Source organism: Thermoascus crustaceus, assembly GCF_041956765.1.
Source record: "Thermoascus crustaceus strain CBS 181.67 unplaced genomic scaffold VTN00scaffold_1, whole genome shotgun sequence".
In the NCBI taxonomy this organism is placed as follows: domain Eukaryota; kingdom Fungi; phylum Ascomycota; class Eurotiomycetes; order Eurotiales; family Thermoascaceae; genus Thermoascus; species Thermoascus crustaceus.
Genome location: NW_027192527.1, coordinates 1,049,732 through 1,067,193, shown reverse-complemented (window position 1 = coordinate 1,067,193; position 17,462 = coordinate 1,049,732). Strand labels below are relative to the sequence as shown.

Here is a 17,462-nt window from a genome sequence, read left to right as displayed (position 1 = left end):
CTGTTTCTGCGGGCGGTACAGTTGGGGTACATCAGCCTCGTAGTCTTCGTTCTGAGCCATTATGACGGAGAAAAGGAGGGGGGGAACGCAACGACGAAAAAACATAAGGGGCTCAGAACGTATCTCTACTATGCTACGGGTCCACGTATCATTTCCGTGTCCTTTGACAGAAGTCGACATGATCGAGATCACTCTATTTGAACGTGGACGTGGCGTTGCAGACATGCCTGTGGGTCTCTTGCGTATCTTTGGATTATCGCCCCCGATCTCATTGTCCGAAGCGATCTTGGTCAACGACAAGGATCGGCGCAGTTAGCGGGATTGCGGGGTTGTATCTGTGAATCCCTTCAACTTGCTAAAGGGCTGCAGCGTAAGCGCGAGCCTTGTACATTTCATCTCTGATCACGTTTCCAATTCCTAGAATGAGTGTCAAACCGTAGATTTAGATTTCTGTTAATATTTTATTGTCGTTTATAGTCGCTTTACACACTTTTTGTCCAGTAATCCTTCACCTCGACACCATCTACGATTGCTTGTATCGCAATTTCTCACCATCAGGGCTGGGAAACCTGGTGTGTGACTAGACCGCAGCAGCAATGAATACACGACATAATATTTACAGTGGCCTTCCTCAAATCCTGACATCCAAAGACGCTGAGAAAACTCAACTACGTCCAGAGTAGATAATGTGGGTCCTAGCGACTCTAGGGCCTGCGGAGGACAGGTGTACAGGAATATGGACCGTCGAAACTTACCAAACCGATGACAGAGCCCACGATTGAGGCAAGCGTGAGGATCTGGTAAGCACTCACACCCTCTCAATTCAGCCGAAAATGGATACTAATTATCAATATCTTTGACATTGGCAACAGTACTACGGAATTTTTCAGCGGAAATGGGAAAAGTTCCCGGGGCGAATCTATCTACCCTGTTCCAGCTTGCTCTAGACACCGAACTCGATTTCTTCCCATGTTTTGACAAACACGCCGAACAAGCAAATGACTTCCACCGGTTGATGAAGTTGAACAAGCAGGGGACACCGAATTGGGTCGACTGGTTTCGCATCCAGGAGAAGAATTTGAATAGATTCGAGTCTAAAAGGCGGTCTGAGGAGGCAAAGAGTGATGCGTCAGTTAGACAGCCTATGCTGCGAAGATAGGTGCGTATATTTTTTTTAATCAAGTAGAATGTGCATATGTACTGCACTCTACGTATAGAACAGTTGCAATAGACAGTTGCCTTGCCACCCCAAGGCTATCCATCAACATTGATCCGGTAGATAGAATAATTAGTGGCAAGTTGCAACAAATCAGTCTCGCTCCTCTGGTTTATTTTTTAAAAGACGCAGCATCCTAACAAATTAGAACGAAGAGAGAATCGATGAAGTTCAACAGAAATGAAAATGTTTTTATTGGTCGTGTTGAGAAGAATACTTTATTTTTATCCATCCGAACTAATGAATCTTCCGCAAATTTAAGGACCGGCCCCATCGATCACATTTTTCACTGTTTACCTTATTTTCATGACTCACAAAGCCGCGGTCCACATGATCGTTTACCAGATACCTAGGCACTTAGCTAGGTATGACAATCAATGATAGGTATTTTCTCCATGCCCCTGACCACCGTCAGATTCTCAACAAGCCAGATCCGAGGGTCGGAGACGGAACACATCAGGTCCGACCTCGCTTCACCCATGAACATGAGGGGGGTGGGGGAACGGTCATGGGGTGCGTCGGGGATAAGATAAAAATTGCATAAAATCCGCATATGATGAATAATACACATACATTATTATTTATTCTCCGCGGCAATTATGCTTGGGTCCATCACATGAATCAGCTGAGACTCCATGACCTGGGGAAGGGAAAGAAAAGATAACCCAACCAAACCTCGCTACCGAAGTTCCGAGCCTGCCGCTGCCCAACAGAGCCAGCCGCCCAGGCCAGCCCCTGGGGCCGGGACCCGGAACTCTCCCGGTCCCGAAACTAGGTTCCACGGCTCCGAGTCTCGGGCGAGGTGCTATGGGTCGAAAAATTTTCCCATGTAGGTAGTATTGGGGTACGTCGTGCAGTTTTAGTTACGGAGTAGTTACTTAAAAAGATCGTCGAAAGTCAAATAACGGTCTGGATTCTCTGAATGCCTGATAGAAATATGTTTAATTTAGCTAGGTGGCGGTGCCTGGTCAACAGGTCAACGATCGGAAAATTCTGCATTTTAGGCACTGTTAGGTAGGTTCTCTTTCTCCTCGACGAGAAGTCTAGTTCTGTCATTTTGGACCTGCAGTGGATGCATCAGATATGTTCTGGGGCCGTACAAAAACGCATACCGAATTTTTTCCAGACCAAAGGCCGGTCGGGATCGAAAAGATAAAATGTATGTTACGCATGCAGCTTTATATAATCATATACATAACAGTACAACGACCAAGGTAGTCCTTAGTTACTCCTTATAGGACATCATCATCTTTTAACGCAAGGGGAATCAAATTGTAATCGATTATCTAAGACTGGCTCGCGTGTGTGGCTGCTGTACGGAGTCATGACTCATCTACGCGCATGGGCGGCGGCAAGAACCCGGGGTTCGTGCCAGGGAGTCCGTGTGGCACTGTGCTGATTTCCTCCGGCGCCATTTTAGACAATGTAGCAAAATTTTTGTCCGGCGGGCGGCACCAACAACACTTATGGATGCCTTGATAATAATGTCCGAATCTGATATAATTTCCGAGACCGAGGCCGGACGAAGAAGATCATCAACAAGCACTAGACTTGAAAGGTCTCGAGAGTCTTTTTAGATTCGATCTGGCTACAGGTGGAAGTAGACGACCATACATGCATAGGTACATAGGCACTCCGTGCTGTACCTATGGAGTACCGATCACGGAGAGCAGGCGTATTGGAATGCGAGAGGCAAAACAACAAGGTGTGACATTTGCCGCTGCCGTTTGCTTCACATCTAGATGGGTAGATAGGACTCGCGCAGTGTTGGTATGTATCGCACACACAGCAATGCATCGTACACTGTCCTCCGCAGGGATATCTTAAAGCCGATAAAGGATGTTCAGAACACCGACTCGGGGATGGTAACCCTACGGAGCCGGGGGCCTAGATACCTTCTAAGCCACGTTGCTACCTCCAGATCCCCCTTACCGAGTGTAAAGCAAGGCATGTTCATCTCGAAAAGCGTCCATCATCCCTTGTTGTCAGTATCTCACTTCCTCTTTGGGCAGTAGCTGTCGCATTAGTAGCTACTTTAGGCATGCAGGATGTCCAGCCCTACAGTGTTCAGCAGCAGATTTGACACTTTCCGTAAGCGGGATCTCGTAGGGCTGGCTGATAATTTAGCGACGGATAAGGCTATGAGCCATCGGGTGGGTACGGCAGTGGTGGCCCGGGCGGAATCCGGACTCTTGAGCGTGGCTCGATCGTACCGCAGACTGACAGGCGGTGAGTGTCAAAAGCGAGATAAGAACTGTCAGCAGGGCATGTCCCGCAGACATCCCCGCATTGAAACGTAGTATAATGCGCATGCAAATCGAGAACATGGGCTTGCTGAATGGATAATAATATCTGTCTCCAGTAAAGCCGAAAAGGTACCTGATGGAGTGACAGGTATTATCTACTCTACGAAGTAGCTCCCGAAATTTGGAGAAAACCTCGTCCCAGCCAGACGGTCCTGAAAGCTCGTGCGTAACAGGGGCTTCTGCGCAGTAAGCCGTACGAGCTTCAATAACCATAATCTAGTAGTGGCTCAATAATGCCGGATCACTGTAGTCTGTCTGTCTGAGCCTCCCTCACATTCGCTCTTACTTTAAACGAATGGACTAATCGAAATTGGTCGATCATCTCAGCGAGAATCATCATTAGCCAGGGAGCTTGTCTGCATGCAACGTGACATTTTAAACGAGGCTGCGAAATGCTCTGGAATAGGGGGGACTCCTTGCTGGCAATGCCATACATGAAGACACTTCAAGCAGGATAACGTGTCGTCAGTGCGGCTGTGTACCTAAGGTAGTTTGCGGGGTGTGCTTTCACAACACACCGTCGGGAAGGAGATATCGCCCAAAAGAGGGTGTATGCATTGCAGCCCCCTTGTCGCTTAAGCGAATACAGCATGTCTATGGGTTGCAATATTGTTTGCGCTGGCTACCAATTTCAGGGACGAGAACGTACAGACAAATCTGGGTCTCTGCATAGATGTTGGATACGGCGGGGTGAATTGCAGCCATGCCATGCTACCACGGCGGTCTCGGCGCCAAGGGGAATTTCCCAACGTGGAGATATCCCTGTTTTGAAGTGTAGCCAAATGCGTTGTTGCGGGTTTCTTTAAGAGTTTGTCATGCTTGTCCGCGTTAGCAGCAAAGCGATGGCATGACACGTATGGCATTGCAGGCGCTTGCGACATGAGCGGTCGAGCGACATGCATTCCCCTCAGGCAACTACAAGTTGCATACTGGTTTGGGATTTGTCTAGGCACTGTACATACCTACCTAGATAGCGATGAATGATGGTACTGTACGATGTGCAACAGCGGGGTAAAGGAGTGGTCTCCCTCCTGAGAAAGACCGTCTGACTGCGAAGATTGGAAATCAGGGCGTGATTTGGAAGCATGTCGACAGCACAGGAAAGTGAAGATTGGAGGGGAAGACTCACCGAATGGCAATACACGATCCTGCTCTGCACACAAAGGTGCGGTGAAGATGAGTAATTGCGGGCCAGCGGCAGAAGTTTCTGCGGGGTGCGAGAAGAGTCATCGTCTTGTCCAGACTCCACAGCCGTCTCCGCGGACAAGAGCGTCGGTCATCAGATCAGATGCAGGGCTGGCGGTGGAGAAACGGGATTTACTCAGGCGCGACGGAGATTGCGATTGGGCATGGCAGGGGCGGCATAGGGATTAGTTAAATGCATGGGAATGTGACAAGAAGTGAGGGCGGTGAGGCACGACGGACCGTTTGCAGCGAGACAGCCCGACGGGGCGAGGTTCGCCCGCTGGCGGCCTTGCGAGTCCAGACTGGTGCTGACATCGGCGACTCGGTCTTCTCGTCATCGTCAGCCTGGCGTGGTGGATCCTGTTCCATAGAAGCATCGGTGACAAAGCAAGAGAAACGCTCCGGCGCGTTGCTACTTCCGACCGCCCGCCCCGGACGTACACGGCTCACGGCTCCAAGGTGGACATAAGAAAAAACTCAGCTGAGCAGCGGAGCACAATAAAAGAAATCCCTTCCCGCTGCTGCCTCTGATTGTGTACCTCCATCATCCTTTCTTGTTCAACGTCGTCCTTGCTCGACTTTCATACATCTGACATCTACATGAACACCCCAGAGGAACATCACCTACCGTGAACGGAAACGCAGCCAAACCTGTTTTACCTATCGCCTTTTTTCGCTCGCTCACCGCCCTCGCCCTGATTGGCCATCTCCCGGACCGCCCGGCCAGGCATCCTTTTGACTCACAGGCAGAAGAACAAGAGTCACGTCGCATTGAGCTCATAAGCGCATCAACTGCCCCCCGACCTACAATGGCATCTTCACCTTCTTTCTCGACTGCCGCTGTTTCTCCCTCACATCCCGCCTTCGGTCATCTTGCCCGCAGAAGGCAACAGAAGAAAATGAGCATCACTCAGACCTACTACCTCGCCTACACTGCCCGGAGCAAGCTTTCCAAGGAAGCTGCCCGGGCGGACCACGACCTGCGCCTGCTGGTCGGCCATGCCAATCTGCTCGACTCATTGATGCTGGAGCTCGCGGATGCCGAACAAGAGCAGGAGAGATGGTTCAACCAAACAGTCAGCGGAGTCAGCAAGGCCTCGCAAGAGGAGCCTAGACACATACAATGGGCCGAAGCTGTTGTCGAGGACCCGGAGGAGGATTGGGATCCAGAGGATGTTTCCGACTCCGAGTGCAGTGATGACTCCGATTATGATGACGGTGACTTCCTTGTCAACACCCCGCCTGCCCCCCGCCGTCGAGCACCATCCCCAGTTGCCATTGTCACCGAACAGGAGGTCGACTCCGACGATTCCGACTGCGATGCGGATGACGATGATGACGATGGCGAGGAATTGACATTGACCCGTTCGAATTCTCGAAAATCACCGCCTGAGCTTCTTTCAGATTCAGACGAGGAGTCAGAAGATGACTCGTTGCCTCCGTCTCCGCCGCAGCAGACCCTCAGCACATTCTCCGAAGAGCATCAGACCGTCGCAACAACCATATATGACCCTAAAGGGTCAACAACTACCACGGAGCTGCCGCTCTCGGAATCGGAACGGCCAGACCTCTACGATCATGAATACTACATCCCTTCGCAAGATCGGAGCACAATGATCGAGGCGTACTAGATGTGCGCTGCTGTTGATGACCTTCGTCGATGTACCATATAAATGATACCCCCTGATGATGATTCTGATCTGATTGAGAGCGAGTATCCGGGCATTCCAGCAACTGCGGTGTTGGTGCGGCACAAAAAAAGCATTTGATTCTGTGTGTATCGCATCTGCATATTTCACATTTCATTCATTGTTTATATACACCGAGCGCCTTTTTTGAGCGTCTGCATATGTTGATGTCTCTCTGCTCTGGGTTTACACAGGAAGAAAATGGGTAGTTCTCCCTCCCACTCCCCCATGGCGGGTCGAGAGGTCGAAGGTCGAGACTCGGGACGAAACTGGGATTTGGCGACGGAAAAACCTGTTTCAGGCGCTGAAAATAGATATGAGCTCATAATGTATGCCATATTCGCTCAACTTCTCTGCACTTTGCACTTTCCACATAGTTTGAGTACGTAGAACACATAGAAGTCCGTAGAACAGTAACCCCTCTTTCTAGAACACTTCTTCTGCTCGACATCGAACGCGTCGAGGCCTCCTGGCAACCCACTAGACTGCATTAGCCAGGTATAGATCACCAAATAATCTGCGGAATAGATATGCGATCGGCGCCGATAGTAAAACGCACGTTGCACACCGCCCGCCCTGCACTATCAGCGATATTTTGCCCTAACCGCCCTGCTTATCTGTTTACCCGCCCGTCGGGCGTAGACCATTTTACCCAACTCAACAATCCCGTGGGCCCCGTCACCGTTCCCTGTGACACTCTCTTTTCAGTTACTAGTAGTGCCGATTTATCCTTCCAGGCTTTCACAATACCCACATCCCCGCCATCTTTTGCCTTACCCTGGGCCTGAGTCACCATCACAATTTTTACTCTGTACTCGGCGGTTGGACGGTTCGGTGTCGGGTTCTCGGACGAAGTTCGGCTGGTAAGGTAGCAAAATGCAAGATGCATGCAGAAACAGTTAATTCAATTGCTCTAATTACGGTGTCCCTTTTTACTTCTTTTCTCTGTTCTCTGTTTGTGGTACAGGTTCCAGTCCCATTATTTTCGTGTATGTGCGTGTGTGTGGGGATTTCGATGCGGACCGCTCAAGGTCGAGGCACGCCGCACGCTGAGCACGGTCGCATGGTTTCACAATTCACACCCGCCGACGCGGAATTGGAAAACGGGCTAGATGTGACGGAGAACACATAGTCGGTGAGCACTGAGCACACTGAAATTTCCCAGGGAGTATGGAGTACGGAGTAGTGCTCCGTGCTTACAGGAATAATGCCACTTCAGAGAGTCCACAGTCCACGTTGTTTGGACAGTTCAGCGTATTGCTAAACTGGGTAAATTCTGTCGACCCCGGCTTTAACCAGTCGGGGTTTGAATCAAGTACTCCGTACCTAAATTATTCTGCGTAGGGGCTAATCCTACTGCGGGATGATATGTAGCTCATTCGTTCGTTGTCTACGGAGTACGGATTACGATTTCTCGATGCCATCCTCTCATCGATTACCGGCCATGCACTGCTACTACTATTATGCTAAGACTCGACCACTTTACGGGGTCTTTCGTGGTGCTCACTGTTAAGATAGGCAGATAAAAGACTTGAGTATCTGTGGAGAGTCTTATGTGCATCCAATGCCATCCAAGTACTGCAAAGCAGAGTTCATATAATCTCTGTTTACTGGAAAATTTCTCTGTTGAATTTCCCGGTGATAAATGCCTTTTTTCACCAGTTGGACTGTTCTGTACACCGCACTCCTCGTACATACCCCCCCCCCCTGCTGTACTCCGTACCTGCCGGGCGAAGGCGGTAATTGGGTAACAGGTCTAGGCGGCGTTGCCAGGGCAGCAAAGTTTACACAGTGATTAGATGTCGAGTGTATGTGCTTCGAGGCAGACGAGAAATTGTTATGACTATGTAGCCATTGCTATACTTTTCCTTTGGTTCTCGAAAATTATCACACATGCAGGTATGGAGAGACGCTCTATGGGAAGATGTCTGGAACAGATGGTCCGAAATTAGGCAATTCAACTACTATATGGGTACCTTACGTCTCAACCAGCGCCTGGACTGAGTAGTATACGTTTTGGCGGCTGAATACAGTACATCAATTAGAGCATCTTAGATCATGCACAAGATCACCGATCTTCCAAAGATGCCTGACCAGCTGAGGCATGCGTCCAGGAAGATCCTAGGGGTGCTGTGGCTGCTCCAGTTTACTAGCCACAAGCTGAAAAACTTGCACCGCCTCAGGAGCCACAACCGGCGAGAGCCAGCCTTTGCCAAGCCTGACTGAGTCAGTCACATCTTCGCTTGGCCAGTCTGCTGCGACGCCGTCTCTCCACCTCCATCCTGTCCCACTGTTGGTCAGTAAGGTAGCTTCTCCGTCTACGTCTCAACCTTCACGCCTCTTCACTTACTCTCACCTGGGCTCTTCCTTCCCACATTGTCGCTAATCCACTACCCTTTTCAGCCGCCTTAACCACTGGAGCATAGATATATAGCTTCGGTTATTACAGCTATCCCCCCTTTTATAGTTCCGAACCATGATCACTGCGTCCTGGTTCGTGTTGCTCCAAAATCTCCAGGAGCTCCATGGTGGCTGATCTGCAGCTTGGCTACGGAATCTGACCTGGGTTTTTTCTATCCGCTTTCCTCGGCACGGCTCTGAAGGAGTGGGACACATTTGAGGGCTTACAGTGTCCGGTCATACACCTCTACAGCAGGAGATTTTCTTCCTCTCGTTCGGCATTTTTCGCTCGCAGCTGAACTTCCAGACAGAAACGGGATAGTCATGAGCACCTGATCTGCTCTAATTAAGGGAAATTGACTGGCCAACCATTCCACCTCTTGGCGCACCAAGCACTCTGATGAGTGGTCAACTGCCACCGTGCTGAACTACATACATTCACCGCCAGGACATCCAAAACCCCGGCTGCGAGACTCGAGACGTATCTTGTCGACCATCCTGGATTTCCTACGCAGCTTTTACGGACGATACTGAAATGTCTGCACCGAGGGCTACCTCCGATTCCGGTGCTTCGGCACATACTCCCGATGATCAGCCTGCCGTGCGTGATGACGCTGGCTCTCGGAGCTTCAGGCTTGGCAGCAAGCGGATCTCGTATGCCGCTGATGATGGGCGAAAGAAGTCGATACAGTTCAACGTTGCGGGGTCCGAAGCACAGTTGTTACGTCGATCAGGCAGCGTGAAGCGGCAGCCAAGAGTCAGTATACCACAAGGCCAGGAAAAGGAAAAGAAACCGGCAAAGCGAGCGCCTTCACCGCCTCCTCCTAGGTAGGTACATCTACTCTTGTGCCTTCACCTCCCCTCCGGTTCTGTCATTCCAGTGATAGCCGTCTTTGGTTCTCATGACGGTCGAGCCTGGGTTCTGACCGCCCCGCACTGCGATTCGCTTATCTAGTGTGCCCCGCTGCGCGGGTCATGCCCGTCGCAACCGTACCAAGAGCGCATTGCAGGCATGGGCCATGGCACGCAGCGAATGATGCAGGGAGAGCGACGGGCTCAAGACATGGGCTCCAAACTCGAATGGCATCACGCATTACCCTTTTGATCATATCTCCCCATCTGTTGATAGCTTCTGCTGACATCTGACAAAAAATACCAGTTCATATCAACGCGGGGTCTCGTTCGATACTTTCGACAACCGTGATGCTACCGACTTCTCTCTAACTTTGAATTACAAGCATAAGGGCTACCAAAGCACCCGCCGCAGCCGGACATTCCTTTGTGGTACAGATCAGAATGAATATTCTGACTTCGCGCTCGAATGGCTGATCGACGAACTGGTCGACGATGGAGATGAGATCGTGTGTTTGCGGGTCGTGGAGAAGGACTCTAAGATTGCAAGCGAGTCCAGCATTGAAGAGGGCAAATACCGCCAGGAAGCGGAGAAGTTGTTTGAACAAGTGATCCAGAAGAACAGCCAGGATGAAAAGGCGATCAGTCTGGTTATGGAGCTGGCGGTGGGAAAGGTCCAGGAGATTATCCAACGGATGGTAAGGTTTCTTGCTTACCTATACCCTGCCCCAATCAATTATGCATTGGACTAACATGTTTAGATTCAAATTTATGAACCTGCCGTCCTCATAGTTGGGACTCGCGGCCGCAGCTTTGGAATGCAAGGCCTCTTACCAGGCTCCGTCTCTAAATACTGTCTGCAGCAGTCACCCATTCCAGTCATTGTCGTTCGACCATCGGCTAAAAGGGAGAAGAAAAAGAAGAAACGTCTTGCCGACCCAAACAGGCACAGTTACAATGATATCCTGAAAATGAGTGAGAAGAGAGGCAGCCGTCTCTTCGACACGAGCACGGATAGCCTCACCAAGTTACCTGAGGAAGAAGCGGCTGCAGTAGCCAAAGCCATTGGATTGCCTGCAGATTATGCGGACCGTGGACATAGTCCTGGCGACTCAAGAGAGACCTTGTCCAGCAAAAATAGCGAGCCCGAGGATGGCAGATCCACTCCTGACGCACAGATATTAAACCCAGACTCTCCAAATGCCGTCGTTCTGAAGAGCCCCATGCTTGGAGATTATGACAGCCCGTCTGTCACTGAAAACGAGAGCGATGATGATGCGGAGGCTGTTGCTCAGTCTGGAGTCACTGCAGTCGGTGGCGACGATGATAACAAAACTCCGACAGATACTGGTTCGGTGGAGGATGATGTATTGTCTTCAAAGGAAGCTCAGGAGGCTGTTCACTCCGAGGTCATTGTAACAGCGCCATATGATGACGAGGTTTCTCCGACCAGAGTTCCTGTGGAGGAAGACACAATGGTGTCTTCCAAGGAGCTTCAGTCTGTTCCGCCGGAAGTTGCCGTCGCCGGTGAAAAGGGTGAGGAGACTTCCCCAAAGACAGGCTCTTTAGAGAATGATTCCATGCCTTCTAAGGAGGCTCAGGCTGAATCTCTATCTGTACACGAGCAAACGCCAACTACATCTTCTGCTACGCCAGCTTCTGGCACTGAAGATATCCCCAAAGATAACACCAAGAATGCATAGTATACTTTGCTGGCGATGAGTGAAATTGCCACAAGAATAACAATTCAACAGCTGCAATACTGATCATCTTTCTTTCTCTGTGCTCATTTCATTTTTTTGTCTGCTCTCAGTTCTACCTCAACCTGCTCCGTTCCTCATGTAATGGTTAGGGGACTGCCTGCAGCCCTATTTCCCAGCTCTGCTCTTTGTCTTCCCTAATGATTTAATGATCTGATGTTTACTCTGTGTCTTCCTATTATACCCTTCTGAATTCGTAATACTTTAGGTTCTTAGTCCTACTACAAGAACAAGCCATTATTACCCTCCCTAATTAATCACTTTCCTACATGAAATCATAGATTTTGTGAATCGTCTACTGTACATTTGAGCTCCCCGGTAGCAACAACGCTTGAATTTGTATCGAGGGATGAGAAAGATCTACCGATCCAATCTGAAATGTAGCTGTACCAACAAGATCATCTTGTATAATGCTACATACAAGCTGTCAACTGCTTGTCATGTTCGCCCATGCCCCATACCTAATACATGTTCTATATGTTCTGCTTCTTGTGCCTGCTTGCTAGGATATCTCAAGCCTTTCTTACTTCTTAATGTAATTACAAATGCCTAAGACTAACCTATTTCTGTCATATATAGTGTTTCTTTGCTGGTCTAATCAAGATACTTGGTATGAGAGAATAACTGATTTCTAAGCATGTCAGTACATCGTTTTCATGGCTACTGGGCGAGGAAGGATAAGGTGGTTGCTCTGTTTAATTAGTAGGTATCGGTTCCCCTTCTACTACAGCCTGCAGTAGACTTGACATTCTAGCAGATCATTCCAAAGAAAGGAGGTGCTTGATAGTAATGGAATCTATGCCGACGACAGAATTTAAATCTGTGGTCTCTGATTTCACACAGCTTAAACCTATTCCGGGCGGGCCCCGACGGTTAAATTTATAAAGGATTAATCAGGCAAAGCCCAGCCGGAGAGAAGATATGGATTTACATGTAGTGTCTACTGGGTAGTGGGCCTTTGCAAAGCATGTGCCGTATAGTTGCAAAGCGAAGCCCACATTATGGTTTAGAATCATGCGTACGAAAACCCACTGCCAAGGGATTAAAACGCTTGTCTTACTGAGGGGAATATAGCTTGGTTAGGTCGTTGCTGCAGAGATCTCCAAGCTGATTCAAGACTGTTCCCAACAAATCCAAAGCCCTCGTCACGAACGGCTTGATGGCTGAGTCCTCGGCTCTATGAACACTCTTGCCTGCTTTTTTCTCTCTCTCTCTTTCAGATTGTTTGGGACATACAGCAGAGTAGGTTCCGATTCTAATGCGGAATAATCAGTAGTAGTACGACTTCTCGATTGAAAGCTGTGTGAAGTGGGGTCCGAGAGGAGGGGAAATTTTTGTAATCAAAAACGGCCTCCATAAAAAAGTCAGAGCTCTGTGATATTCGTTAAGTAGGAAATTAGATCGCAGCCTTGGGAACACAACAAAGCATTATTGGTCTAGTGGTAGAATTCGTCGTTGCCATCGACGAGGCCCGTGTTCGATTCACGGATAATGCAATGCAAGTCGAGAACTTTTTTTTCCTTCCATGGCTTTTTTTATTTTTGTGATTGGGATCTCTGGATTGTGAATAAGAGATGTTCAAATACCGAGAGACATGCACCTTCCAATCACATCTGGATACGGAAATCAATTCAGGGACAAATGAACGAGCAAGAAATTATCAAAGGGTCGGGGTTTGATCTACACAGTATGTTGAACCCCTCCGAGCACCTTCTCTACGCAGTAAAGAATCAACAGTTCGGGATCTCGGGTCCGCGGGTCCGGTTCCAACTTTCCGTGGGAAGCTGCAACCAAGACTAGCAAGGCAGGGGTCCTTCCTTGGCTGGGGCGACCGGCTCGGTCTGGGCAAACCTTTGGCCTGCGCTCGGCTTCATGCTCTTCGTCCAGTATCTGTCTGTCTGTCAACGGCTTGCGAACCCGTTGTCTTCTATCTTGGGGCATGGTTCCTGTTCACTTTGATGAAGGACTCCTATGATATGGATGTTTTGTTTCCCATACTGACAAGCAGGCTGAGAGCTTACCCGACGAGCTGGAACCACGAGCTCGTGTCGTGCAGCGACCCGACAAGAAATGGGCGCAATGGCGCTGCATGTTGAATTACACACCAATTGGTTGCTAATGGCTACACTCAAGCCCTTTCTAGAGCAGGGTTGAGCCCACTGCCTTTTAAGCAGACAAAGGGGAAAAAAAATTCGCTGCAGCACGGTGCCTCGCACCCTTGCGAGGCGGCTCAGGGCAAAGACCGCAACGTGGATCTGTTTGTCAAACCTCGTGCTAGACGATTATCTGGCTATGAGCCCGGCATAGGCTATTCGTTTACTTTTAGCATGCGGAGGAACACACTTGTTTCCATGATCCATTCACCCAGCAAACAAGTACCGGCAGCGCACCCGTGCTCTGTCAAGTACCGATTCCCCTCCCTCTCGACCGGGCTGCGCCGCAGAGACCACAAGGGTGGGACTTAGGCGCCGTTTAACCCAGTCTCCCAGCAATACGCGCCACTGCATCCGACCAGCACTAAGCTCAAGGGCCAGACTGTTGGCCGGCGTCGTCTACTGCGGGAACCCTGCATAGGAGCACAGAGCGGCCAACCATGCTGCCAGGTCTCCTGCAACCAGTCAGCATTGGAACGTCTCCACGGCGGCGGAGAGGCTTTTACGGAGTCTCCATGCGGACGCACAGGCTACTGCGTATGGGCCCTGAGAGGGGACAGCTGAGTCCTGATCCAGAAGCCCGGGACTCGAAAGGGTCTCGTCCGACTGCAAGATCCGAGGAAGAATATAAGCCCATCTACTCTCCTTTCAAAGCCTTGCTCTTAAAAAGCCCTGCTGGATGCTTCATACGTCTCTGACTCCGAAACATGACCGATCAGAACGCACCCACTGCTGCAGCTCCGGCTGCTGAGCCAGAGCCCGATGTAAGAATATGCTCGTGGCTTTCTGATCTTTTGCTAACGAGGGTGTGTAGGGCGCCAGAAGTGACTCCGATTCCGCCTTTGCCTCGTAAGGAGCAGGCTCCTTTACTACTATTTATTATCCCATTAACCGTGGAAACAGCACTAATGGTAGCGACCTCACCTCGCTGTCTTCAAGCATCAAAGCTTACGTGTAAGTTCCATATCTTTATTCCAGAGTATCTCTTCGAAGATCTAACGTCTGCTAGATATGAGGTCCGTAGACAAACTTTGTTGAGCATTAGAAAAGCAGTCTCTAAACAGCAGGTCAGAATGGGCGCAGATATCATTCATACCGTGAGGGAGAATATGTGCTTGTGAGTGGCCAACCATTGGGCTGGGAAGCTCTTTCTGACTTATACCGGTGGCAGCCAAACGATGAGCAGGAACAGGACCGATTGGATCTGGTAAGACCCGCATAAGATATGCAATTGATCCTTTGCAGCGAATGTAACCAATTACAGAGCCATCACATTTACAAAATGCTTCTTGGAGGAGAGCTATATCTCTCACCTATTGGCAAAAACCCGCAGAGGGTATTGGACATCGGCACGGGCACAGGCATTTGGGCAATTGACTTCGCGGAGTGAGACTTTTTGTTTAATTTTATCTATTGTGGTTTGACATAGCGACTGACAACCAGATAGCCTCCATCCAGGAGCAGAGGTTCTCGGTAGGAAAGGACCCATCCCATATCGGAACGATGAGCTGATGTTTATACATAGGCAATGACTTGAGTCCCATACAACCACGTTGGTAATTACCCTTCACCATTCTTGAATTTCCCGGAAGACTGACACCTACTAGGGTGCCACCAAACTGCAGGTTTGAGGTAGACGATTTTGAGGCAGAGTGGACCTACTCTCGTAACTTTGATTTCATCCACGGCCGTGAGATAGAAGGGTCTGTCCGTGACTATGATCGCCTTTTCGAAAGGTGCTTTGAGCATTTGCGACCAGGAGGATACCTTGAGATGCAATCCATGGGAGTTGTTACGTATTCTGACGATGGCTCGGACGAAAGAGCGACAAATTTCCATCAGGTGGTAGACCTTATACAAGAAGCTAGCGGAAAGTTTGGAAAAAGCATGAAAACCATGGGAACATGGAAAGGAAAGATGGAAAAGGCAGGGTTCACAAATGTGAAACAGAAGGTCTTCAAGGTATATCATGGATTCCCTGATACTTGATTGACTGTTTTCATAATTGACTTACTGGATTACGTATAGGTACCGCAAAGCCCGTGGCATGATGATCCCAAAATGAAAGAGATTGGTCTCTATAACCAGGCAAATTTGCTTGAAGCGTTGAGTTCCTATACATATGCACTTTTATCTCGTGTTCTCCAGTGGAGGAGAGTGGAAATCGAGGTGCTATTGGCCGGGGCGCGACGGGAAATCAAGGATCTGTCGATTCATCTCACTACCGATGTCTACATTGTATATGGTCAGAAGCCGGAAGAGGCTGCTAAGGCGTGATGAGAGTTTTGTTGGTCTTTTGTTCTTTTCTTTTACCTTTTCTAGCCATAGTTTGCTATTTCCGCCTTCTTCTAGGTCTTTGGTCTTGCCATTCCTTTTTCTATACCCGACGATATTTCCAAGCTTATTGACACCTACGCATGTCTATACTTGTCTTACTGTCGAAAGTGGATGCGCATTTTGTCGCTTGATGCAACGTAAAATATACTTGCAATAAAAGCGTTTTTTCGGTGTGCTAAATGAAGAGAAAAGAGAAGTATTCATTTTTTCTGCCTGGTGGTCTCTGGACTCTGAAAAGTGAGATTCATACATACATAACATATCTACCTACGTACCATCGTCAGTGATGTGGTGTTAGATTGATTGAATCGAGCCAGTTTCTCGCCTGTGTTCCGATTGGACCTGATATAGCACAATCTCCAGTGTTGATGGGACTATTCCGCTTCCTCAATCCAGCCCTCAAGTTTTTTTTTAAACAAGTTAAATACCTATTTAATCCTGTGCTCGGGCGGTTGAAAGCTTCACTCAAGGCTATTCCGTTGATGGATTTAAAACAAATATTAATAAATCTTACAATTACATGAGACTGTACCAATAAAGCCTGTATCTTGAATAAATATTGCCTTTGACCTCTATTGAATCGATCTGAATCATCTGATTGTGCTCATTATCCGAGAACTGGATCCTTGAGAAAATAAATATACTTCTTAATAAATAAACTACAAGAAGTTGACTGCAAATCAAAAGCAAGCAAGGTAAATAGATATGGATCCATGAAAAATAAAATAATAACTACATAATCAATCCATCAATCAATTGAATCTGCCTGTTCCATCATCTCATCGCGTGAAAGTCACATACCCATACATGTGTATCATACCAGACCTATCTTATTCCATATATTGTGTATTCAACCATTTATTCATTTGCTTTCTTGCGGTGACGATGATGAGCAGAGTTTGTCAAGCAGAGTTTGTCAGTTTCAACACGGCCCCCCATTCATTCTCATTTCACAAAACAGGATAGGAGAAGGAAGTTTGGAAATGATATGAAAAGGTAGAATGAGAAGTGAAGAAGAGAAAAGAATAAAATAAATCCCGGGTTAAAAAGTCATAATCATATTGAAACAAGAAAGGTCGAACTTTTCTAACACAATTTTGTCTAGAGAGAAAAATAAGAAAAAGGGACAGACATAACGTAACAAACATGAGTAGCCGAATTATCCGTACCGCCCAGTGCAAATGCAGATGCAAAGAAGAGAAAAAGACAAGGCCAACGGACATCAACAACATGACATAAGCAAAGCTTGTGGCTAGCCTGAAGTCCCTCCGTTGAAAAACCGATGCTGCAAATGGCTCGGCTAACGGGAAACCATCATGCTCTCCGGGTATTGAAAGAACAAAAAAAAAAAAACAACATGATCCGGCAACCAATCTCTCGCTTCTCACCTTCCTCCACAGGTTTTGAGAAGTATACTACACTTTGTGCAGTTCCACCCAAGTGATTGATTAGTAACCAGGAATAGTCGGAAAAAAAATACGAAGCAGACCCGCTGGGGGACGCCAGGCAATGGGAAGAAAGGAAGAAAGAACAGGAAAACCCATATTTTCTTCTGTCCTTCCGGA

At 48.5% G+C, this 17,462-nt stretch overlaps 7 protein-coding genes and 1 non-coding gene across 8 annotated transcripts; 6 read left to right on the top strand and 2 right to left on the bottom strand.

Moving 5' to 3' along the window:
- Positions 1-762: 762 nt before the first annotated feature.
- VTN00DRAFT_375 (uncharacterized protein) lies at positions 763-1,991 on the top strand (the record flags this gene model as incomplete). Its single annotated transcript, XM_069430101.1, has 6 exons — positions 763-800; positions 873-930; positions 1,138-1,159; positions 1,479-1,581; positions 1,632-1,729; positions 1,936-1,991. The coding sequence occupies 6 exons, from the start codon at positions 763-765 to the stop codon at positions 1,989-1,991; spliced, it is 375 nt and encodes a 124-aa protein (XP_069291083.1).
- A 566-nt stretch (positions 1,992-2,557) lies between these two features.
- On the top strand, positions 2,558-3,516 carry VTN00DRAFT_374 (uncharacterized protein; the record flags this gene model as incomplete). Its single annotated transcript, XM_069430090.1, has 2 exons — positions 2,558-2,598; positions 3,264-3,516. 2 exons carry the CDS (start codon positions 2,558-2,560, stop codon positions 3,514-3,516), a joined length of 294 nt encoding a protein of 97 aa, XP_069291082.1.
- A 2,000-nt stretch (positions 3,517-5,516) lies between these two features.
- Positions 5,517-6,338, top strand: VTN00DRAFT_373 (uncharacterized protein; the record flags this gene model as incomplete). The annotated part of the gene is made up of 1 exon (XM_069430079.1): positions 5,517-6,338. One exon carries the CDS (start codon positions 5,517-5,519, stop codon positions 6,336-6,338), a length of 822 nt encoding a protein of 273 aa, XP_069291081.1.
- Positions 6,339-6,513: 175 nt separating this feature from the next.
- VTN00DRAFT_372 (uncharacterized protein) lies at positions 6,514-7,284 on the bottom strand (the record flags this gene model as incomplete). Its single annotated transcript, XM_069430068.1, has 2 exons — positions 6,514-6,699; positions 7,150-7,284. 2 exons carry the CDS (start codon positions 7,282-7,284, stop codon positions 6,514-6,516), a joined length of 321 nt encoding a protein of 106 aa, XP_069291080.1.
- Positions 7,285-8,626: 1,342 nt separating this feature from the next.
- VTN00DRAFT_371 (uncharacterized protein) lies at positions 8,627-8,922 on the bottom strand (the record flags this gene model as incomplete). Its single annotated transcript, XM_069430057.1, has 3 exons — positions 8,627-8,677; positions 8,746-8,810; positions 8,871-8,922. 3 exons carry the CDS (start codon positions 8,920-8,922, stop codon positions 8,627-8,629), a joined length of 168 nt encoding a protein of 55 aa, XP_069291079.1.
- A 408-nt stretch (positions 8,923-9,330) lies between these two features.
- On the top strand, positions 9,331-11,350 carry VTN00DRAFT_370 (uncharacterized protein; the record flags this gene model as incomplete). Its single annotated transcript, XM_069430046.1, has 3 exons — positions 9,331-9,623; positions 9,955-10,345; positions 10,409-11,350. 3 exons carry the CDS (start codon positions 9,331-9,333, stop codon positions 11,348-11,350), a joined length of 1,626 nt encoding a protein of 541 aa, XP_069291078.1.
- A 1,482-nt stretch (positions 11,351-12,832) lies between these two features.
- On the top strand, positions 12,833-12,903 carry VTN00DRAFT_t47. The gene has a single exon. It is a non-coding gene; the product is annotated as a tRNA-Gly (tRNA).
- Positions 12,904-14,267: 1,364 nt separating this feature from the next.
- Positions 14,268-17,136, top strand: VTN00DRAFT_369 (uncharacterized protein; the record flags this gene model as incomplete). Its single annotated transcript, XM_069430034.1, has 14 exons — positions 14,268-14,324; positions 14,375-14,409; positions 14,464-14,514; positions 14,570-14,576; positions 14,633-14,677; positions 14,732-14,767; positions 14,825-14,946; positions 15,008-15,033; positions 15,086-15,116; positions 15,168-15,522; positions 15,589-15,833; positions 15,883-16,034; positions 16,794-16,893; positions 17,016-17,136. 14 exons carry the CDS (start codon positions 14,268-14,270, stop codon positions 17,134-17,136), a joined length of 1,383 nt encoding a protein of 460 aa, XP_069291077.1.
- Between the last annotated feature and the right edge of the window lie 326 nt (positions 17,137-17,462).